General features: G+C 32.6%; 3 protein-coding genes across 3 annotated transcripts; all 3 read left to right on the forward strand.

Moving 5' to 3' along the window:
* Positions 1 to 6,774: 6,774 nt before the first annotated feature.
* LOC120150821 (peroxidase 10) lies at positions 6,775 to 8,778 on the forward strand. The gene is made up of 4 exons (XM_039163437.1): positions 6,775 to 7,030; positions 7,383 to 7,574; positions 7,753 to 7,918; positions 8,319 to 8,778. Exons 1-4 carry the CDS (start codon positions 6,779 to 6,781, stop codon positions 8,729 to 8,731), a joined length of 1,023 nt encoding a protein of 340 aa, XP_039019368.1. The 5' UTR covers positions 6,775 to 6,778; the 3' UTR covers positions 8,732 to 8,778.
* A 1,213-nt stretch (positions 8,779 to 9,991) lies between these two features.
* Positions 9,992 to 18,708, forward strand: LOC120150878 (presequence protease 1, chloroplastic/mitochondrial-like). The gene is made up of 18 exons (XM_039163486.1): positions 9,992 to 10,265; positions 11,286 to 11,383; positions 11,716 to 11,848; positions 12,014 to 12,084; positions 12,239 to 12,322; positions 12,778 to 12,868; positions 14,066 to 14,583; positions 14,686 to 14,850; positions 14,925 to 15,143; positions 15,219 to 15,346; positions 16,397 to 16,586; positions 16,769 to 16,852; positions 16,938 to 17,035; positions 17,296 to 17,560; positions 17,642 to 17,804; positions 17,883 to 18,063; positions 18,196 to 18,267; positions 18,566 to 18,708. The coding sequence occupies exons 1-18, from the start codon at positions 9,992 to 9,994 to the stop codon at positions 18,705 to 18,707; spliced, it is 2,976 nt and encodes a 991-aa protein (XP_039019417.1). The 3' UTR covers position 18,708.
* An 800-nt stretch (positions 18,709 to 19,508) lies between these two features.
* Positions 19,509 to 22,448, forward strand: LOC120150879 (protein PLANT CADMIUM RESISTANCE 2-like). Its single transcript, XM_039163487.1, has 5 exons — positions 19,509 to 19,530; positions 20,530 to 20,721; positions 20,808 to 20,879; positions 20,955 to 21,164; positions 22,220 to 22,448. Exons 1-5 carry the CDS (start codon positions 19,509 to 19,511, stop codon positions 22,294 to 22,296), a joined length of 573 nt encoding a protein of 190 aa, XP_039019418.1. The 3' UTR covers positions 22,297 to 22,448.
* The last annotated feature ends 1,724 nt before the right edge of the window (positions 22,449 to 24,172 follow it).

Here is a 24,172-nt window from a genome sequence, read left to right on the forward strand (position 1 = left end):
GCGTCCCCGGGGACGCGCTTTTGCCATATCAGCAGACACGTGTGGAAAGCGCATCCCCGGGACGCGCCTTCCATTAAATGTCATAAATGCCCCCATCCGTTTTTCCTAACTACCCCTCCTCCTCCCCTATATAACCCCCTCAACCCTCCCTCATTCTTCACACCAAATCATCTTCTCCTCTCTTATATAACTCAAATTCTCCAACTATTTGAGTTTTAAATTTGTTATTAGTGGTAAGAAATTTATTTTTATGTTAGTATTTTTAATAGTTATTATTTTTTATATTAATATATTATGTAAATATTATTTTTTTATTAAAATAATATTTATAATTTATTATTTAGAGAATTAATTTTTTTGCTAATTATATTGTTTTGTCTACAGTTATAATGGAAAACGAAATGCTGTTACGATTGGATATTGATCATATCTCCAGACATTTTAGTGATATGGTAATATTTTTATAATTAATGTTAATATTTAAATTTATTTTTATTTTAAAGTTATTATGAATTTATATTAATTTTATTTTTTTATAATGTATATTATTTAGGATGCTGATCGTATTTTAGACTTTTATTAAAAATCCACGTATACTCTTATATGTTTTTGTTTCTAATAATTAATTTTATTGCATTTATATAATTGTCAATGTATGTACACCTAATAATTTTTTTTAACTTTTAAATACATAAATATATTAATATATTTATTTAATATAATAATTAATATTATTATTATAATTTTTTTAAAATATAATAATTCCACCTTCTAAGTAGAGAAAAATATTAAATTAACAAATTAAAAGTTATTAAAAAATTTATGTATCGATGACACATTTCATGTTCTGATTGGAGGATTAAATTTATTAAATTAAATTTTCAATAAGACTAATTTATAAAATATGTAAGTCTTGAAGATTAAATATGTAATTATACTAATTATTAACTTATGCATCAATATTTTCATTAATATTGATATGAGATGACTAGATTGATAACATTTAAATATTAACTGAAATTAATAGATCGATAATCAAAATCAAAAATAAATATAACCATATGTGTAATATTATAATTTCATACATTTTTCCTATAACTACAATAAAGTCAAAATTGGTTTTCATATATTGTTATATCATATTAATGTAGAACTCACTCCACCTTTAACACATATTAACAAATACATTTGATAATTCTTACATTATATCGAAACATTTTACATAATATTATTAATTTTAATAATAATAAAATAAAATATTTTTATAAAACAAAATACGTGTGTCTGCTGAGTTGGCAAAGGCGCGTCCCGGGACGCGCCTTCCACACGTGGCATCCAACTCAGCAGAAAGGGTGCTACTTCTGGAAATATTGGTCAAACGGTGTCAGAAAAGAAAAATTTAAAACAAACGGTGTCAGTTATGTAATTTAGCCCGAAGTCAAGGGCGTATTAGGCACATCATTTTCAAGACGTGGATGACGTTGATTATACGTCATGCATATTCATTGCTCTTTATAGCTATATCATAAAGTGCCTACTCATGTGTTTTCTTAAAGTTAATTTATGTATATATCTTTAAAAATTTATTAGTGTTTTCTTAATATTAACGCTTGAGATTTTAAACAAATTATATTTTCTATCATTTAGGGAGGCTAAGCTCCCTGTTAGCCACCTTTTTCATGTCTTGTATATATAATGAGATAAACTTATAAATTTTAAGAAAAAATAAAATATCAATAAAAAATATAAAAATTTTAAATTATATAAGAATTTAAAATTTTCAAGGGAGGAGACTCCCTTATCAGCCTCTTCTAAGTTCATTCATATATGTCATAATATATATTTTATCTAAATTCAAATTTGAGTGTACAATAGTTGTATATTTGTTCAATACATGTATATTATTGAAGTCTTATCATACAATAGAAATTTTTTGGAAGATCATATATATATATATATAATTCGTTGATATAATATAAAATTTTTATTTTATATATTTTTCGGATTGTTGGATGATTGAAATCAATGTGTGAGTAGGAATGTCGATTGGGCGGGCAGATGCGAGGATACTCCTCGCACACCTATCTCTATCAAGAATTTTCATTTTAATTCTCATCATGTGATCTGTTGTGGGTATAAAATCATCCTCGCCTGACCACTCGCGAAACGTGTACATATTTCCATTCAATTGAGTGTAAGGTGTGGTAGATCCTTGTGAGATTCGCCCCACTGACATTTTTGTGTGGGAGATTAATAGTAGCAAATGAGGAATTCTTTATGAGAAAAAAAAGTGAATTATTCTCGAATTAAAAGACTTCAATTCCATCCATTAAACTAATTTAATCAAACGATCTAAAAATATATATTGTTGAAGGAAACAAATTTGTCTTGTCGAACCCCTTTTGTTTTGGATGGAGAGTCGTAGCTAGTGGAGACTAGGTCATTGGTCGGTGTTTTCTCATGGGGGATATGAAGATATTAGGGAGAATAAGAATCTATGAGAATGAAGTGGAGAGGATAACTCTTTTCGGTCATGACAGGGGTATTGTAGTGACATTTAACTTATGATACCTGACATAGGGTCATTACCTACACTTGTAGGTCAACAAGCTAAATGGATCGAATATTCATATCTCAAATTTTGTTTTGATGGATCATGTGGATCTATCATAGGTTTTGTCTATATCCTATAGCTGATTCAGAGGTTATGGTATTCATTTGCTCGAAGGATATGAGTTCCTTGAAGGCTCAAAAGCAAAGGAATTTTTCTAGAGGTATTGTCTAACAGAGAAATAGCAAATTTCGAAGGTTATTTCAGGATGTTATATATAAGGTTAGGATTTACTTACACAATGTAAAACTCTTTAGTTTTACACATATTTAAGACCGTTGGATAAATGAAAATAGATGGCTGAGATTAACTACTTGTTTTTTTCAGTGAATATATTCTCATTTCTCACTATTAATCTCAATCATCTATTTTCACTTATCCAACGATCCTAATTCTATATAAAAAAATATAACTATTGAATGAATTTAAATGATACATTTTTCACTAAAAAATGAAATAGTAAGATTATAATCACATCCATCCATTTGAGATGATATGCTATGTCGAACTTAAACAATATATTTTTCATAGCATACACATAATAAAAGTTATCAAATTGGATCAAATCAAATTAAATTTAAATTTGTAGAAAAGAAAATTTTCAAATTGAGTTACAACCTTGCTTGATTCGGCTAATTATAATTTAATCCTAACATAGCAAAAAACGTGGAACAAGATTACGTGTGAAGGTATGATCATGTCATTCGGCCAGCATTATATGCAATGGTAAACTGCATATTTAGTCATCCACTTATTTTTATAGTTTTGTTTTGATCCCAAAATTATATTTAACGTTATGTTTACATTATATTTTAGTTACCCGTTAAAAAATAAATATAATTATTGTCATGTCAATATCTTTTTATTTTTTCAGTGATGACATGTTATTATCTTATGATGACACATCAACATAACCATTATTTTTTTAACAACGGGTGACCAGAATAGAATAAAAACGTAAAGTTAAGTATGATTTTAAAAATAAAATAGTTGAATAACCAAAACGAATCCACAAAAATAAGGGAGTGACTAAATACGTTGTTTACCCTAGAAGTAATTGGAAGAACGACTAGGTCAAATCATCTGCTTTTTGACTGATTTCCATCTAGGGGCTTACAATATTTGTCGTAGTTTTTGAGAGAAAACCTTATTTTTGTTTTGATCAAATCAGTTCATTCAAGAAATATTGTATGTGTTATTTTTTTAGGAACCCCCTCCTTCCCTCCCCATATATGCATGCACAAATAAGCTAAATTAAGGGCTTCCATTTGATCTCAATCTATCCCCACGTTTGATGATATTTCATTAGTTCTGAACTTATCTCAAATTTTGGGTAAAAATATGCTCTGATATGATTAATACGAATAATTTTTCTACTTTTATTTAACAAGATTGGGAGATAGTAAAAAATTATTATAAACTACACTAGATACCACTGAATTTTGAACAATGTATCGTTTGTACCATTAAGTTTTCAATTGCTTCAATTATAACCCTAAATTTAGGTTTTAACTTTAATTATACTATCGGGCTGTTAAAATCCAAACATTATGATGACATGGACAAAATAATATTATTTTGGCACGACTATTGAAGTCTAAAGTGATGTTGATTTGGCATTAAACTTTAGAGGTGTATCGATTTTGTTACTAAATTTTCAAACAATTCATTTTTGGCACTGCGCTTTTACGGTCGCTTCTAGTAGTGAATCGTTTCCTGTCATTGGTCGTCTTTCCTAGCAAGAGCGTTATTAGAACATTCACGTTTCACTACTCTTTCTTCCTCTATGATTGATTTTCCGTGAAACTCACGCAAAATCGATGAAATTAAACAAAAAAAAATTCATCATTCTTAGGGATTTGGGTTTTTTTTTCTCTCCAGATTTGAGGGGTTTGTTTGAAAATCTAAAGTATTATTTCAAGAAGACGAACAACATACATATCTCAAAATTAGCCTCATCGAACAATCATCAGAGGATATTAAAGTATTATCACGTTGAACCTTCAAATAAATTTTCATCAATTTTGAGTGAGTTTCGTGAAAAATCAATTTGATGAGAAGAAATATGAGTGCAATTTAAATATTTGGACATTGATCTTGTCGCGAATGGTAACCGATGGTAGACGACGTTTGGCTGCCAACGACGACAAGAAAAGTTTAGTGTAAAAAAGTGAATTGTTTAAATGTTTAGTGACAAAATCGACACACCCTTAAAATTTTAGTACCTAAACAATATCATTTTAGTCGACATCATCATAGTGACAGAATGACCTGTCCACATCATCTTGTTGTTAAATTGAATGGCTCAATGGTATAATTGAAGTCAAAGTCAAAGCTTAATGCTACAATTGAAGTAGTTGAAAGTTTAGTAGTATATGGTGTAATTTACTCTTAAAAATATATAGAGAAGAAAATTGTAGTAATTATGCCAAGTCAATTGAAGAATTTTTACCATAAACTTAAATCTATCCCTACCTTAACTCTCTCCATCATAGAGCCAACCTAGATTAGATGATAATAAATATCCCTGCCAGTTACCGAAAATGGGTCCAGCCATTGATAGTGACATTCTTGGTGGAAGGCTAGAGAGGCGACTAACATAGTGGTATCAGTCTTCGTGCCAACAACAGTCTCTGGCCATAAATAATGCTTACGCATTCTAAACCTTCGTCCCAGTTATAAACTGAATCTTTGCAAGGAAGCATTAAACTACAAGCAATCAGGAAAGCTAGCAGAGTAAGAAAAAGACACATGGATAGTACCGTATTACCCGGGCATTCTTTCCCTCTGCCAGTTACAGGCGAGTTGCCTTTTGAATCACAAATTCAAAGAGATACCCGGCCTCAGATTCAATTTTTTTTTAAATAATTCGATTAGGTCAAAATCTGTTGGATTTGAATAATTTGACCTTCCCTAACCACAAAAACGAAAAAAAAATCTCCTACCAAGTATTTAAAGTTATCGAATTCTTATGATTTTAAATTCGGAATCTAAATTAAACTAGAATAATCACGTGTTAGTTAATCCAAATAATTATATATAATTTTAAAGTGTTAAGACATTCATAAACAAAGTTGATATATTTACGTCTTTTTGGATCATCGAATGAATGAAAACGAACAACTGAAATTAACAATAAAAAATGAGAATTTTTTTCATAATAGAAAAAGGTGGATTATCCTTAATTTAAAAGTTTCAGTCTCAATCACTAAACTCAATCTGATGGTCTGAAAATCATATTAGTCAAATAAAGTTTTTATCCCTCTTATTTTTATTTATTTAAATACTTAATAGATTTTTATCCCTCCCAATGTTTAATCCTAACTCCATCCCTCTATATATATTATTCTCCTTCACCACATTCAGTTCATAATGTATTGTCTTGCACTTCCACTCTTAATAAGTTGATAAAAACTAGTATATACTAAAAAAAATCATCAATCAATGGTGCCTTCTTATTATATATATATATATAATAAGAACATGTGCATAATTCTTTGGATGCTTTTAAAATATATGACATCCTCGTCATATGATCATGTAATCATGTTTTTGGAATTTTCTCAGCACTTCCATCTTGAGATTAGGTTTTCCAAGACTTCATTTATCCTTGAATTAAAAAACTTAATTATTTTAATTTTTCTTTCATATTCTAGTTGGTTGCATAAGTCAACATGACACTTAAATTTATATTATTTGGATTAAAATGTTTTAAAATTTAAATTATTTGTATCAAACATATATTTATATCCAAACATAGATCGAAAGGATGTCCAGATGCAATCATACCTCTGGAAACTTTAATTTCTATATGATTTAGATATTATATTTGTATTTTGTACTGATTATTTAACTGTGAGTCTTTGAAAATTTTGTAATTTCGTACCCCAATATTTCTAATATAATATTCTAAATTCATACTTCCTTACATAAATCTTTGCGTCCGTCTCTGCTTATATATAACTTACAACAAAATCCCAAACCTTAGACAACTAGAATACATTGTTTTTAGTCAAGGCGTGGGCATTAGGAATAAAGCACTATACACGTAGTGTCATGGCCACTTTGTAAACTTTAACCACTAAACTCAGTGTCATCTACCCTGGTTTCTGCATATAAATATCACCATCACCATACCACCATACACACACCATCACAAAACAATCAATGGCTCACAAGCACTTCTCCTGCATCACTCTTATTCCTTTCCTTTTAGTTTTCTTCCACTTCTCCAGCTCGGTCGTCTCTCAATATCCGTATGGTGGATACGGTTACAGACAGCTCGATTATCGATTTTACGATCGATCATGTCCTAGATTGCTGAACATGGTTAGGTATGGTGTCTGGGCGGCTTATAGGAACGATACGAGGATCGCCGCTTCCCTCCTACGGTTGCACTTCCATGATTGTTTCGTTAATGTAATCCCCCGTACCCCATCGATCTTTAACACACATATATAAGGACCTATTACCGTTAGAGTATCGAATAATTATTTGCTTTTCCATGTCTTTAACTTCTATAACCCGAACCTTTTATAAAATTAAAGGAAATGGATTAAACTTAAAGTTAAACAAAATAGAGGGACCAAAACCAAAATTTATTAGATTCATTACATACTTCTAACTATTTATCAATACGATACCACTAGCTAAGATGAGAGTTCAATACGAGCATGTATCTGATATTGATATTCTATTTTTTCTTTTTTTTTCATATTCGAATATGTGTTGTATATCGAATATAATCACTTTATGGCTGATATATATATAGGGGTGTGATGGATCGGTGCTTCTCGACGACACCGAAGACATGAAGGGCGAGAAGAATGCTTTTCCGAACCGAAACTCTGCTCGAGGCTACGAAGTTATCGATAACATAAAAGCCGACGTTGAAAGGTTTTGCCCATCCACGGTTTCATGTGCCGATATATTGACACTTGCAGCAAGCGAAGCTGTTGTCATGGTAATTATAACATATGAAACATTGTTTTCCCTGTGGTTCGGTGTCTGATAATCACATAGATCGAACCGGATCGGACGATCTTAAACGAGGGACAAAACTCTTTCAGACGCATTTTTTTAATCATTAACTCGAACTCGAGATCTTATCTGTACTATTCGTTGTTGTTGGTGGTGTGCAGGCAGGAGGGCCGTCGTGGGCGGTACTGTTAGGGCGGCGAGATGGGATGAGTGCAAGTCAGCAAGCAGCTAATGAGCAATTGCCATCGCCATTTGAGCCTCTCGACAATATCACTGCTAAATTCACTGCAAAGGGTCTTGACCTTAAGGATGTTGTGGTCCTCTCAGGTTACATTTTTCATAAAAAATTACCCCACAAATTTTAAACATAATCTTATTATAAGTTTTTAAATCTCTGAATAGATCGAATTTTTTTTTTGAAGATATTATTTTTTATAACGTTTCATAGATTTTGGAAGCGGAGTCGAGACGAATTCTCCTCAATAAGTTTTACTACTTTAATTTGATCTTGTTACTTTTGTATGTTATTAGTTAAATCAAATTGTTAACCTTATTAACTATTCTCGTAAAAATGTTAATATAATTTAACGAGAACAATTAACAGTGTTAATAATGTGTATGAACCATGTCAAATTATAATATAAGAAATAGATAAAAAGATCGAAATATAATTTTTTACGGGTGAAAATGATAAATTTGTTTTACTAATTTTAGTTATATATTGCAGGGGCTCATACCATAGGCTATGCTCAATGTTTCACCTTCAAAAGAAGACTCTTCAACTTCCAAGGCTCGGGTCAGCCGGACCCTACGCTGGATGCTTCGACCCTCACTAACTTGCAAACTATGTGCCCGAACACCGACTCCTCGAACACCAACCTCGCCCCACTCGACTCGGCCAGCACTTACAGGTTCGACAACATGTATTACAAGAACCTCGTCAACAATGCCGGGCTTCTCGAATCCGATCAAGCGCTGGCACGGGATCCGAAAACCTCCCCAATGGTTAATTCGTATAGCACGAACTCGTATCTTTTTTGGAATGATTTCGGGACATCGATGGCTAAGCTCGGGAATCTCGGTGTTCTTACGGGGAACAAGGGACAGATAAGAAAGAAGTGTGGGGCTGTTAACTTGTGATGGTTGAATTGATATTAGGATCTGAAAAATGTTGGTGCTATGTTGTAACGGACCATGTTATGTTGTCGATATTCAATAAACTACAGTAATTTGGTTTACTTTGCGTCGTGTTTGAGCGGTATAATTTCTAAAATTATCAACGTACGAATTGAGATATAAATACACATTCATCGTAATGGATGATTAGTACAAAATTACGACTATAAAAGTGTTTGATAATAACAAAGGTTTATTTATTTATTTATTTATTCTCCACTCTGAAATTTTCTCTAAAAAATTAACTTATTCATCATCAATCAACGGCAACCGAAAATACCACAAATCACTAATTGTTTTATCTTAGCCTTAGGTTCAATTTAGGGGTCTGTTTAAAATCACGACAGATATTATATAACTTTATCTTACATAATACATCCAATCGGCAAATGAATATTATTTTAATAAATAATTTAAAGTAAATGTTAAATAATAAATAATTTTAATAATAATGTTTTTAGAAGAAAAAAAATTGAACTTTTACTCCTTAAACTTAATATTCTATTATCTTAATCCCTAATATATATATATATATATATATATATATATATATAATTTTTAAATCCTTTTAATGAGACACTTCATTCCAATATTGTGACATAAGACATAATTTCAAAATCTACATTGTCAGAACAATTAAAAATCGAATTCAAATTGATGTTAACTTCAATAATTAAAAAAATATTTTATCCTAAAAGAATGGCAAACGACTTGGAAGAGATTTCTGGCTTTTCCCCCAAGAAAAAAAATAAGATATTTGTTAATTAATTAATTAATTAATTTTATAGTTTGCAATATTTTTCTGGGCAGGAACTCACCAGCCATTCACAGTTCAAATTGTTCAAGCAACCTTAGGTTAAGATTTCTATAAAAAAAATCAAAATTTTGTAAATTTTTTTAGGGTAAACTATACATTTCATATTTAAACAATTAATTTTAGTCCGTTTTAGTATCAAACTTTCATCTTCTTCAAAATTATACCTAATGTTTAGTTTTTTGAACCATGTCAAATTATAATATAAGAAATAGATAAAAAGATCGAAATATAATTTTTTACGGGTGAAAATGATAAATTTGTTTTACTAATTTTAGTTATATATTGCAGGGGCTCATACCATAGGCTATGCTCAATGTTTCACCTTCAAAAGAAGACTCTTCAACTTCCAAGGCTCGGGTCAGCCGGACCCTACGCTGGATGCTTCGACCCTCACTAACTTGCAAACTATGTGCCCGAACACCGACTCCTCGAACACCAACCTCGCCCCACTCGACTCGGCCAGCACTTACAGGTTCGACAACATGTATTACAAGAACCTCGTCAACAATGCCGGGCTTCTCGAATCCGATCAAGCGCTGGCACGGGATCCGAAAACCTCCCCAATGGTTAATTCGTATAGCACGAACTCGTATCTTTTTTGGAATGATTTCGGGACATCGATGGCTAAGCTCGGGAATCTCGGTGTTCTTACGGGGAACAAGGGACAGATAAGAAAGAAGTGTGGGGCTGTTAACTTGTGATGGTTGAATTGATATTAGGATCTGAAAAATGTTGGTGCTATGTTGTAACGGACCATGTTATGTTGTCGATATTCAATAAACTACAGTAATTTGGTGTACTTTGCGTCGTGTTTGAGCGGTATAATTTCTAAAATTATCAACGTACGAATTCAGATATAAATACACATTCATCGTACGATGGATGATTAGTACAAAATTACGACTATAAAAGTGTTTGATAATAACAAAGGTTTATTTATTTATTTATTTATTATCCACTCTGAAATTTTCTCTAAAAAAATAGCTTATTCATCATCAATCAACGGCAACCGAAAATACCACAAATCACTAATTGTTTTATCTTAGCCTTAGGTTCAATTTAGGGGTCTGTTTAAAATCACGACAGATATTATATAACTTTATCTTACATAATACATCCAATCGGCAAATGAATATTATTTTAATAAATAATTTAAAGTAAATGTTAAATAATAAATAATTTTAATAATAATGTTTTTAGAAGAAAAAAAATTGAACTTTTACTCCTTAAACTTAATATTCTATTATCTTAATCCCTATATATATATATTAATATAATTTTTAAATCCTTTTAATGACACTTCATTCCATATTGACAATGACATAATTTCAAAATCTACATTGTCAGAACAATTAAAAATCGAATTCAAATTGTTAAAACTTCAATAATTAAAAAATATTTTATCCTAAAAGATGGCAAACGACTTGGAAGAGATTTCTGGCTTTTCCCCCCAAGAAAAAAAATAAGATATTTGTTAATTAATTAATTAATTAATTTTATAGTTTGCAATATTTTCTGGGCAGGAACTCACCAGCCATTCACAGTTCAAATTGTTCAAGCAACCTTAGGTTAAGATTTCTATAAAAAAAATCAAAATTTTGTAAATTTTTTTAGGGTAAACTATACATTTCATATTTAAACAATTAATTTTAGTCGTTTTAGTATCAAACTTTCATCTCTTCAAATTTACCTAATGTTTAGTTTTTTTTGAATTGTTAAAGGGGAGCTTGCACACTTTTCTGAATGCATTCACGTATCCTGATAGAACTTGTTATCCAGTTGCATCCACCAATGCAAAGGTAAAGCTTTTGCTTCTGATAATATTGAGAAATGGCAAAGGGGGCATCCTAATACACAGTAGTATTCGAGATAGCAGCAATTGTAAAAGAAAAAAAATGGCTGTTTTATTTGTGCATGTATGTATGGCTGTAGGGGGGATCAGGGTGGCGGAAATTATAACTGAAGATTAATGCAATCCCTTCCCTGCAGCTCCTACTGACCACGCAGCCTTGTGAAAACTGCAGAGACAAATATGACATTTTAAAGAAGAAAAACAAGATAAAGAGTTTCAAGAATGAAACTCTGATGTTCCTAAATTTCATTCTTGATGTGGTTTATATTTTCTGAACAGGATTTCTATAATCTTGTTGATGTATACCTGGATGCTGTCTTCTTCCCCAAGTGCATTGAGGACTTCCAAACCTTTCAACAGGAGGGTTGGCATTATGAGCTCAATGATCCTTCAGAAGATATAACTTACAAAGGTGCGTGGTGTTTGTGTGTTTATTCATTATACTCTCATGCATTTAGCCTCTGGAACCCCCTGCTTATCTGACAAACTTTCCTTTCCCTTAACTAATGCTTGCAGTAACCGTATTAGTATATTACTTCTCATAACATTTTCTTTTCCCATTTTTGATTCCTTTTAGGAGTTGTTTTCAACGAGATGAAAGGTGTCTATTCTCAGCCTGATAATTTATTAGGGCGGACAGCTCAGCAGGCAAGTTTTCCTTTCTTTTCTTGTGTTATGCTCATATGCATGTTCATGTGTGCTGGACTGTAAAACATCACACATATATTGAAGACACTTACTGGGAAATTTCATACTTTCAAAATTTTTCTACTTACAATTGTTCCATACAATGTCTCTGCAGGCTCTCTTTCCAGACAATACCTATGGTGTTGACAGTGGAGGCGATCCGCTAGTTATTCCCAAGCTGACAGTTGAAGAGTTTAAGGTACATGCTGCATTTATTTCTTTGGTATACATATCTTAGTGTCTTCGAATTCTTTTTTTGCTTGAGCAGCATTTTATCTTGATAAAGAGTAGAACCTAGGTTATGGAAAAGCTCCTTCCTTTTGGGCCGGAAGGGAAGGATGAGAAAGAGGGGGTACTTTTTTATTATTTTGTTTGAAACCTAGAGTATATCAATCTAAACTTCATGCTAGTTCGGTTATGGCAAAACTCCTTCCTTTTTGGTTGGAAGGGAAGGAGGAGAAAGAGGGGGGGTACTTTTTTCTTCTATTTTGTTCGTCTCTTGCATTTAGTTTTCTTTCAACTTCTTTTGGGTTAGAAGGCAAGACTCTTTGTCTTTTACAGTAACTAAGAAATGTGTCTATGACTGTTCCTTTGTGGTTATAGTCTTGCTGTTTGTATTATGGTTTTCTCTCATCTTCTGAATTGAAATTACAGGAGTTTCACCGCAAGTATTACCATCCAAGCAATGCCAGGATATGGTTTTATGGGGATGATGACCCAAATGAACGCTTGCGTATCCTAAGCGGTAATAAATAACATTGCAGTTATTATTCATGTATGGATATCTAAACTCCAGCTTAATACATTACCCCTAGATCCCTTGAAATAACTGGATTATGCTGTTCAAAAGCGAAGTGATGCTTGTGACCATGAGTGTAAGGCGAATGCATTATAATGTTTTCTCTTCTCCCGTTTATAGATATATAGCGCTTGATTGACCGGCCTGTTTTGGTCATATGCCATTGTACTTTCCTGATTTGACTATTCTTGTGGACTTTCCAAGAGCAATGTTGTGGTATGTTTGGAAATGTAGGAATGAGGTGATTTTTCAGAATGGGAAGGTAGATTCTCCGTTGTTGTTCTTCATTACACGATTCAGAGTTGTTTCTTGGTTTGATACTTCTTTTAAGGATGTTCATATTCATTTTGATTCTTTGATGGGGGATTTAAAATTAGCGGATCAGCATGGCAATCTGAAAATGAGGTCTCTTCCTTCTTCTAGGTGGAGTCCTCCTTCGGAAGGGTTCTTAAAAGTAAATGTAGATGGTGCAATGGTCAAAGGTTGGGATAAGGGTGGAATAGGTGGCTTGATTAGGGATGGCAGTGGTTTGGTGCTTGGGTCGTTTTCAGAGAAGGTAGGGGGAGGTCCTCCTTTACTCGCTGAGCTATTGGCGATTAATAGAGGGTTGATTCTTATTGATGAAGTTGATTACTTTACAAGTCAGAGGTTCATTTTGGAATCGGATTCTTCTAATGCTCTGAAGTGGATTAATAATCCGAACCTTAGTACTACTTTGTTTCAATCCTTGGTAAGGGATATAGCTACCATTGTGGAGAGGAAGGGTATTATCATGAGGCATATTTCGAGAGCAGCAAATTGGGAAGCGGATGAATTAGCTAAAGCTGGTATAGGTTGATTTTTAGGTTTGTGTAATGCTTAAAGGTGTTAGGCCTTGGTTATTCTTAGTAAGGGAGTATTAGGGTGTGTTATGTTTACAGAATTATGGTATTTGTTATGTAAGGAGTTGCTAGTGTTGAGGTGTGGATGTGTATTATTGTTCTCATTAATAAAAGTTAGAGGCGCTCTTTTCCTCCTTCCAATGTCCTTCATGTTATGTTTGTAACATTTAGGATATGAAGGGGGTTTTTAATGAGGCCTTATTCTATCAAAAAAAAAACTTAGTATTTCGTGTTTACTATTTCTACTCTCTCTCACACAAAGAATATCTAGACCAGTTTTATGCAAGTACAACTCCCAATGAATCGAAGGTTGAACCACAGAAGCTTTTCTCGGAACCAGTCAGGATTGTTGAGAAATACCCAGCTGGTGAAGGTGGTGATCTGAAGAAGAAACATATGGTGTGCCTTAACTGGCTGCTCTCTGATAAGCCGTTGGACTTGCAAACTGAACTTACGCTTGGTTTTCTGGATCTTATGCTGGGCACTCCTGCTTCTCCTTTGAGGAAAGTGTTGCTCGAAAGTGGTCTTGGAGATGCTATTATTGGTGGTGGGGTGGAAGATGAACTTCTTCAGCCTCAGTTTAGCATTGGGTTGAAGGGAGTTTCTGACGAGGATATTCCAAAAGTAGAAGAGTTAATCGTGAGTTCTCTTATAAAGCTTGCTGAAGAAGGTTTTGACATGGAAGCTGTGGAGGCATCTATGAATACAATTGAGTTTTCACTCAGAGAGAATAATACTGGGTCTTTTCCTCGTGGCTTGTCTCTGATGCTGCGCTCCATTGTAAGCTTTTCCTTCCCTAAATTTAAAATTTCCAATATGGCCCATCCCACTCTCTTTTTCTTTATTTGTAAGTTTATGTTTTTGTTTGCTTATACTTTTCAGGGCAAGTGGATATATGATATGGATCCTTTCGAGCCATTGAAATATGAGAAACCTTTAGCAGACCTGAAAGCCAGAATTGCTAAGGACGGCTCCAAGGCTGTTTTTTCTCCTTTAATAGAGAAGTTTATTTTAAACAATCCCCATTGTGTTACCATCGAGATGCAGGTAACTTTCATTCCTAGGTATTTTAGTTCTCTATTGTAATTAAATTACATGACAATCAACATTTTTTCTGTCAGCCTGATCCAGAGAAAGCTTCTCGTGATGAAGCAGCTGAGAAAGAAAATTTGGAGAAAGTTAAAGCCAGTATGACAGAGGAAGATCTAGCCGAGTTGGCACGTGCTACACAAGGGCTGAAACTTAAACAAGAAACTCCTGACCCTCCCGAAGCCTTAAGATGTGTTCCAAGCCTCGCCTTACATGATATTCCCAAGGAACCGATACGTATCCCGACAGAGGTTAGCAAGTGTCCTAGTCTACTTCTAAATGCTTTCAGCTTTATTTGTGCTAAGTTTCCATACATCTTACTGTAGGTTGGGGATATCAATGGTGTGAAGGTTTTGCAGCATGATCTTTTCACAAATGATGTCCTTTACACTGAACTTGTTTTTGATATGAGTTCGCTGAAACAAGAACTTCTTCCTCTTGTACCACCTTTTTGGTGAGTTGGATCTTGCCTTGAAGGCTAGCTGTCTTTACTCTTGTTAGGGGTGAGATCTGTCTGGTTCAATCGGATTTATTAGATTTTTTGAACAGTTCATTTTAATCCGGTTCAGTTCTCTGTTTTTCCATGTTAACTTTTTTTTGCCTTTTCTGACTTTATTTTGATAAAATGGACTTGTTTTAATTTTTTTACATTTAGTTAATATTTTTTCAGTCTACCTAAATTTCTAAAAAAGTACATTTTCAAATAAATAAAAACAATTAATAATTCTTACATAATATTTGTACTTTATTTTTCATTATTTGAAAAATAGAACACTTATTTTTCCATTATAAAAATAAAAAATAATTTTTAAATCAAATAAAAAATTGAATTCGGGTTGAGTCGGGTAACCATTGTTTTTAAACTAGTATTCCATTAACCATCCAAATACTTCAGTTCAGTCAATTTTTTTGCTTAGCCCTAGCTCTCGTTACATGTGTTATCTCTTTGTTTCTGCTTCAGATACAATAAGTTATTTATGACATGAACTCAAGGCAAGAAAGGTCAAGTTTTTCTATGCATAAAGAGTGCTGATGTTTTTCTTTAGCATCTTACACAAGATGCTGAAGCTGTGATCAATGTGCATATGCTTTTAGATGTTAGCGTCCTACTTCATTTTCCCTTTCTGCAACTCACCCTACTTCTCATTCTATTTGCTTGGTAACCTATGTCACCTTACAAAGAACCAAATTCCAAGCATTCTGCTCAGGTTGGTGGAATTTATTGACACCTTCATTTCAATAACCAAAAACATCTTTACAAACTTTTCATTGGAAAATAGCATTTTTTTTCTATCTGTAACATGCTATTCAGCAGCCATTTGCTCTATATGTCTATCATTTAATAAATGAGGGAAGCAGAATGGTCTTATCCAAAATCATATATTCGAACATAATACATGTAAATTGTGAGGTAAACATGTTATGGCAACTGTTTTTGTTTTATTGGTTTAAAAGAGCTATTTACTGCGTATGACACTTCTGCTCCATGCATACTTTTTGGCAGTCAATCATTACTGGAGATGGGTACAAAAGACTTGACCTTTGTGCAACTCAATCAGTTGATTGGAAGGAAAACCGGTGGAATATCAATTTATCCATTTACATCATCTATACGAGGCAAGGAAGATCCCTCCAGCCATATAATTGTTCGAGGCAAATCTATGGCTGGCCGTTCCGATGACCTATTTAATCTGGTATATATATGTGTTTATCTGATTTTATGAATAGATATCTTATATTACCTACAGATTTTCTGTTTACATCCCAGTAACATTACAATAAGTTGTAGATTAGGGTGTTCTGCTTATAATTTTTTTCTCTGAGAATCTTTTCTTTCAATTGATCTAAAGGTTTTTTTCATGTCATTCAACTGTAGGTTAATTGTGTTCTTCAAGAAGTACAGTTTACGGACCAACAACGGTTCAAGCAGTTTGTGTCCCAAAGCAAAGCAAGAATGGAGGTATATATTTTGAATTTTTAAGGGTTATCTGGGAGATACAAGAACTGAAGCCATAATTTAATCCAATGGATTGTGCTCATTCCAGAATCGACTGAGAGGCGGTGGTCATGGAATTGCAGCAGCTAGGATGAATGCAAAGTTAAATGTTGCCGGGTGGATTTCTGAGCAAATGGGTGGAGTTAGGTAGACTTCATGGATTCCATTATGTTTTTTCTTCCTCGGGCAAATCCTGCATTTTAGCTTGCCATGCAATTCCGTATCAGTGAACTGCAGTTATTTAGGATTTTTTTTTCCAGTGATAACTTTAAAATAAACACAAACTTGCAGTTATTTACTTAAATATTAGGCTCTTTCTGATATCATGTTAAGAATGGCTTAAGCTCCAAAAGATATTGTAATGGGTGAGATTTTGAAATTTGATTATACTCATTCTGTTTTTTCAGTTACCTGGAATTTCTTCAAGCTTTGGAAGAGAGAGTCGATAATGACTGGGCAGGAATTTCATCATCTCTTGAGGAGATCCGTAAATCTTTACTTTCCAGGGAAGGTTGCTTGGTAAATATGACTGCCGATGGCAAAAATCTCTCTGATACAGAGAAGTTCGTTAGCAAATTCCTTGATTTGCTACCTAGCAAACCTCTTGCTGAAAGATCTAGCTGGAGTGCTCGACTTCCTTCAAACAATGAAGCAATTGTAATACCGACCCAGGTGGATAAATTGTCTTTTCGTAGTCATTTGCTTTTGCTCATTTATATGACTAATGAATTAACAAGCTTTCACCTGCTACAGGTAAATTATGTCGGGAAAGCAGCTAACTTATATGACAAGGGTTACCAGCTTAGTGGGAGTGCTTATGTGATTTCAAGCCACATTAGTAACACATGGTTGTGGGAACGTGTTCGTGTTAGTGGTGGAGCATATGGCGGTTTCTGTAACTTTGATACTCTTTCAGGTACGCTCAAGGTGCTGTATTTGACCGGCAAAACACTTTCATCCCCCAATTCACTCACCTTAAGATTTTCTCATATAGGTGTATTCACCTTCTTATCCTATCGAGACCCTAACTTACTAAAAACACTCGATATATATGATGGAACTGGTGATTTTCTCCGTAAATTAGAAGTGGATGACGATACTCTTACCAAAACAATTATTGGGACCATTAGTGATGTTGATGCCTACCAGCTGCCAGATGCTAAAGGCTATAGTAGGTATGGAATCAGTTGTTTTCTCTTCATTTCCTTTTTGTTTTACTTGGTCGAGAACACTATTGTCTCTGCTGCTGGTTTTTCTATCCATCGAGCATCATTACACCTCATATTGACTTAACTATGTTCTGCTAGTTTGCTACGATATTTATTGGGGGTTACGGAGGAAGAAAGGCAAAGGAGACGTGAAGAGATATTATCAACAAGGTAGAAATGATGATTTCGTTTGTACTTCCTGCTTTTAAAAAGTATGATAATAACTGCTAGTCCAACACACCAAAAAGTTGCATTTGATATGGTTTCGAAGCTTATATGCTGAATTTTACTCATATGCTGAATTCCACTTTTTCTTTCAAGGATTAAAGTGAACTGTATTATCATTCATCTCTAAATATTCTGCTTGTAAAGCTCAGTTAACCTTTCAGATCATGGTTTAGGGTTTTGATTTTTAAACTATTTTTTCACCTATGCTTTTGTTGCATTTTGCTCCCCCCTCCCCCAACAGTTTAAAGGATTTCAAGGAATTCGCCGACGCCATTGATGCTGTTAAAGATAACGGAGTCGCTGTTGCTGTGGCATCACCCGACGACGTTGAATCCGCTAACAAGGAGCGCTCAAACATTTTCCAAGTGAAGAGAGCCCTCTAAAGAAGACACAGTAAGAATTGCTTCGATCCTAAGTTAACCCCAATACCATTTCTCAAATAAGCAATTCTCAAGAGAAAAAAAACATCATTTTGATTTTTGTTATACCGTGAATTAGATAGAAAGGAAGTCCTCGCGGCATGAACTCTTTACGTTACTATGGTTTATGACGACTTTGCCACTCTTTACATTACTATGGTTTATTATGACTTTGCTATTTCATGAAAGTTAAAAAAAGGTTTAATTATGCCCTTAGTCACGGTGCTCTTTAGATTCTTGAGACTTAGTCCCTTTGCTCTTCTTTCTAGGAATTTAATCTCAAATAAAGTTCAAATGATAACCTTGTTGATGGTTTTTCGATAAATTTGAATATGTGGTATTTTAAAATCCAAGGAGTACATGGACTGGGGACAGAATTAAACCTATTAAATATCTATTATTATAATATCAAATTATGCCTTGCAAAAGGGAAGAAATGTCGCATAAAAGTAATCATAGTTCGTTGGAATTTAACAAAAGATCCCCAGATATTAAAATTGCAAAAAAAAAAAAAAGTCTTGGTCAGCTTTAAATATTGTCCATGGTGTTCCTACCTAACAACTTCTATCCAATGCAGACAAAATGCATACTCAACAGCTTAAGTCATTAACTTAATTTCATAATTTCTTTTAAAGAGAACGAAGGAGACACTTGCCAACAGCTTCCTAGTTAGTTTTCAGCTTTTGAAAATGAATGTTGAATATATATATATATATATATATATATATATGCACACGCAACAAGTTATGGGGTAAGTAGGGAAGGATGCAGGTAGATAGATTAGGAGGTAAATAATAATAATAATAATAATAATAATAAAATGTGTTAAGGTCTAATTGTTAAATTAAAATTTTAAAAAATCTGAAGTCAGGGTTGAATTTGTTTAAATTTAAAAATGATAGGGATTTAAGAAATATTTAAATTAAACCTAACAGGGACCTAAGAAATCATTAATACTGAAATTTTTATGAGGGTCAAAGTTTAATTTATTTAGTTTTAAAACTAATAGGGACCTAAGAAATCATTAAACCTGAAATTTTTGGAGGGGGCGTGGCGTCTCCCACAATAAGCTTAGCTTTGTAATTGGGGCAAGGATAAAACAATTTTTTATACAGGGATAAAATCATAGGTTTTGGTTTAAATTGATTTATTTTAATTTTTTTTGAGAGAGCCAAAGATATAAATTGGAAAAAATGATTGAATTGGTTATTAATATTTATGAGGGGTTGATTTGCAAATTTTCCATTTAACCGCAGTATGCCCCGAATATGTGGGTGAGAAGTTTTCCTCCTTCCTCAAATACTCGTAGAATTTCTAACACTTGTTTAGTTTGCAAGTTTAGAAAATCATATTAAAAATTTAGAGAATATAAAATTATAAAATTTTAATAGTACATAATTAAATTATTAATAGAAAATATAAAAGAAACAACTAGATTATATATAATTTACAATATTTTAGAATTACCATCGATTCAAAACTCCTCTCGATCCGGTCTTATATGTATAAAGATTTTTCAAGTCACATTTTTTAGAGTAAAAAATAATAAAGGATACATTTGTTTTGTTATGGTAGTTTAAAAAATTAAACAAATAAGGAAATTTTCAATGATTTAGTTGACAAGTTGAGAGCATCATCTTCATTGAGTATTTAAATTCAACCTTTGAAGATTCCACCTAATTTCCACATTTTATATATATATTACTACATATATTGGTATAAGGACTTGCATCTTACACAAAAGGGGCGCTAGCCATCCCACCAAAACATGTATCCTGCTGTTGAGACCATGCCGGAAATCTTCCGGTTCCGACAGCCCCTGGACATCCCGGTCCAATCCCAGCTTCGGGAATTCCCAACATTCAACCTCATCATATTCTTCATCATCAGCATCGGTATCTCTCTCGAATTCCCTCCACTCCTATACAAGGACAGTGGACTTCCGGTCTTTGCCATTGTTTCGACGACCCTATAAACTGTAAGTCAGTCATATTTTAAAGTATTCATATATGGCACTTATTTTTTCATCATAATTTCTTTATGTTCGGAATGTTCTTTTTTCAGGTGCGATTACTTGTGTATGTCCTTGTATCACTTTCGGACAAATAACCGAGATCATCAACCGGGGATCCAAATGTTAATTCTCGTTCCGAAAATAATACATATTTTGAAATAATTTATCTTTTAATTAGTTTTCTGTTTTTGTGGCAGCTTGTGTTTCAAGGGGGGTGTTGTTTGGGATGCTGGCGATGGTGGGGTGTGCATGTTTCTATTCATGTTTCTATCGGTCAAAGCTAAGGGGACAATACGATTTGCCGGAGGAACCTTGTACCGACTGCTTGGTTCACTCCTGCTGTGCCTCTTGTGCTCTCTGCCAAGAGTATCGAGAGCTCAAGAACCGTGGCTTTGACATGGGCATTGGTATGCATCTTTTCTAACTTTTTTCTTTTAATTTCGTATTAGCGTTTTAGTTATTAAATTTAAAATATATATATAAAATAATTATTAAATTTGTCTAAATGTTATAAAATTTTCATCTAACATTTGATCAATATAAAGTTTAACCTATGAATTAGATAAATAACTTCATCACAAAAATAACTAGTTAAGTGAGAAAATGAGATTGGACTATAATCTATCTACTATTATATATGCATGAAACACTTAGGGAAAACATGATATGAATTATTTTGGCTTAAATAAGTACTGATACATGTAATATATATATTACATCATTTTTATAGGATAAACTATATCATTGAATTTAGGCGGTGTATTGTATAGTCCATTGAATTTTTAATTTTTCTAATTATAACACTAGACTTTAGTTTTGGTTTCAATTACACCACTGAGAGGTTAAACTCCAAACGACGTGATGACATGGACAAAAAATCCATTCATGTCATTATGTTTTAAAAGTCCAATAATATATTTGAAGCTTAAACTAAAATTCAGTGTTATAATTGAAGCAATTGAAAGTTCAGTGTTATAATTGAAGCAATTGAAAATTCAATGATAAAAATAATATGCAGCCTGAAGTTAAGTGGTATATGGTGTAGTTTACCCTCTTTATATTGGGTTGCATTACTAATTTTGACCAACTCTAATTTAATCTTTTTGAAAAAAATAATAATAGTTGTGTAATTTGAATCTTATCTATTTAGATTTGTCTCCACGTCAAATATGAAGTACAAAATTACCCATGTTGAGATTTTCTAAAGAAATCTTTGCTAAATTAAATATAAAAAAAACAAAGGGTCACTTTCGTACATTGACTGCATATATAGGAGCCCCCAAGTTTTGATCCAATAGCATTTTTGGTCCCTAGTAGTTTAAATCCAATTCAAATTTTCAGATTTAAATAATAGATTTCTGAATATTTGAAGTTAGACAATTTGATTTCTCCCATATTTGATCCTAGTTCCGTCTCTATAAATATAATTGTATTTGGTTGTTGGAAATGTTATATAATGAAGGTTGGGAAGCCAACATGGACAGACAAAAGAGAGGAGTTACAATGGCTCCAATTGTGGTTCCTGGGATGGCAAGATAACCCCATGATTGCTGTTGCCTCTTGTATGATGCCATTCTCTTGTTGATTGCTGCATATGTGTATATGTTTTGTGTATGGTATTAGTGGGTGCTTGAATGTTGTCTACAATGATATTTGCAATAATCCTTTTGGAAATAATCTAAGGGGAAAAAGATGATCATTACTTGAATCGATATCGAATAGTTTTAAGTTCAATTTCGATAAAATCATATTGTATTTGAACCGTTTTGGTATATTCGATGTATATTAGTGCATATAGATTATGTACCGAAAAGAAAATCAAAAAGGGAAGGAAACAACCTTTCTCTCTAGTTCGTGCCATTGCTCACATCTGCATGAATCTAATTTGGACAGTTGACTTCGTTCGAATTCGTCGAGAGATAAACTTTGCGAATGATTCTCCGGCCAAGCTCCCAACTGACTCTAATGACCTGATACAAATCGTCACTGGTGTCCCTCCAACTATTGATGCTACCCTAACTAGAAATATATTGGGTCCTCCTTTCTTAAGGAACCTTACAAACATGATGTAAAAGCTTAGTCATCCTTCTACTAAAAACAAGGGAAAGATTTTTTTTTTTTGAGTTTTTAGGTTTACGAAGATTGAGAATTTCATTTGTAAATCTCAATGGGGAAACACTAGGGGTACCGTGAGAAGCAATATACTTGAAAAACATGACAATCAAATGGTAAAATAGAGACGTCCAGTGTTGGACTAAAATCCATAGTTGTGGGTATACATGTATAAAATACAATGTTATTATAAAGTATGACACGTGACCAATTATGTTATATGTGTCATAAGCATTAAAGTGTCATGGAATTAAGTGTAGATACCATAAGTTGTATTTATAATTTGATGAGAGACATGATTATAAATACTTAAAAGATTGGCTTACTATTCATTTTATAAAAAGAGGTAGCGGTCTCAAGAAATAGGTCAACTTATATTACTCTTATCTCTATCAAAGACTTTTTACGTCAAAAGAAAATCTATCTTCTTTGAAGATCACAACCAAAGAAATATTCAGTATTTTATTCTTGACGATATGACATGATAGATCTTAGGTTTTGACTTTATATTTATTATAATTTAATTCTAACACGGAGAAGGTATAGAATTTGTTTTTGCCTCTTCAATTGATTGATATTTGATTATCTTGTTGATCTACCTTTACTTTGGATCATATAAATGATTCTCTCACATCGATATATGCTCAAAATCATCATAAGTATGTTACCCTTAAATTAAGATAAAATTAATTATTAGTTTATTATCATGTTCTTTTACTATAGTAATATTGATAATATTTACCTTTTATCATCGACCATAGAATTTATATATTAACAGTGAATATACACATAGTGAATAATTGAGTGTATAGACTAAATTTTTAAAAAGTAACTAACTCGAATAGAACTGACTATAAACTAATCGAGTCTTAACTTTATTGATATAGTAATAACTTAGAGAACATGAAAATCAAATATATTTAAATATATGATTTACTTCAATTAGTGTTATCCCTCAGTTTTTTTTAGTATAATAACTTTATATTTTTTAAATTTAAACATTAGTCAAATAATATTTCAAAAAAGAGAACATTAGCCAAATAAAATTTTTATCTTTCTTAATTTTTAAATTTAATTAAATATTAGTAAATTTAATTACATATTAGCCGAAGTTAGAGGCCGACTTGAACCCAATAAAAAGCCATGGATTAAAGCCAAAGTCAGGGTTAAATTGCACCCAAAGACTTTCAGGAGCTGAATTGTAAATCAAAGACAAAGTTAGGGGTCAAATGGTAGATTAACCCGATAAAATATAAAATAAAAAAGAATCATAGGATTTTCATCTCCTTGGATTAAGAAATTC

Source organism: Hibiscus syriacus, unplaced genomic scaffold (genome assembly GCF_006381635.1).
Source record: "Hibiscus syriacus cultivar Baekdansim isolate YM2019G1 unplaced genomic scaffold, ASM638163v2 tig00111027_pilon, whole genome shotgun sequence".
Classification (NCBI taxonomy): domain Eukaryota; kingdom Viridiplantae; phylum Streptophyta; class Magnoliopsida; order Malvales; family Malvaceae; genus Hibiscus; species Hibiscus syriacus.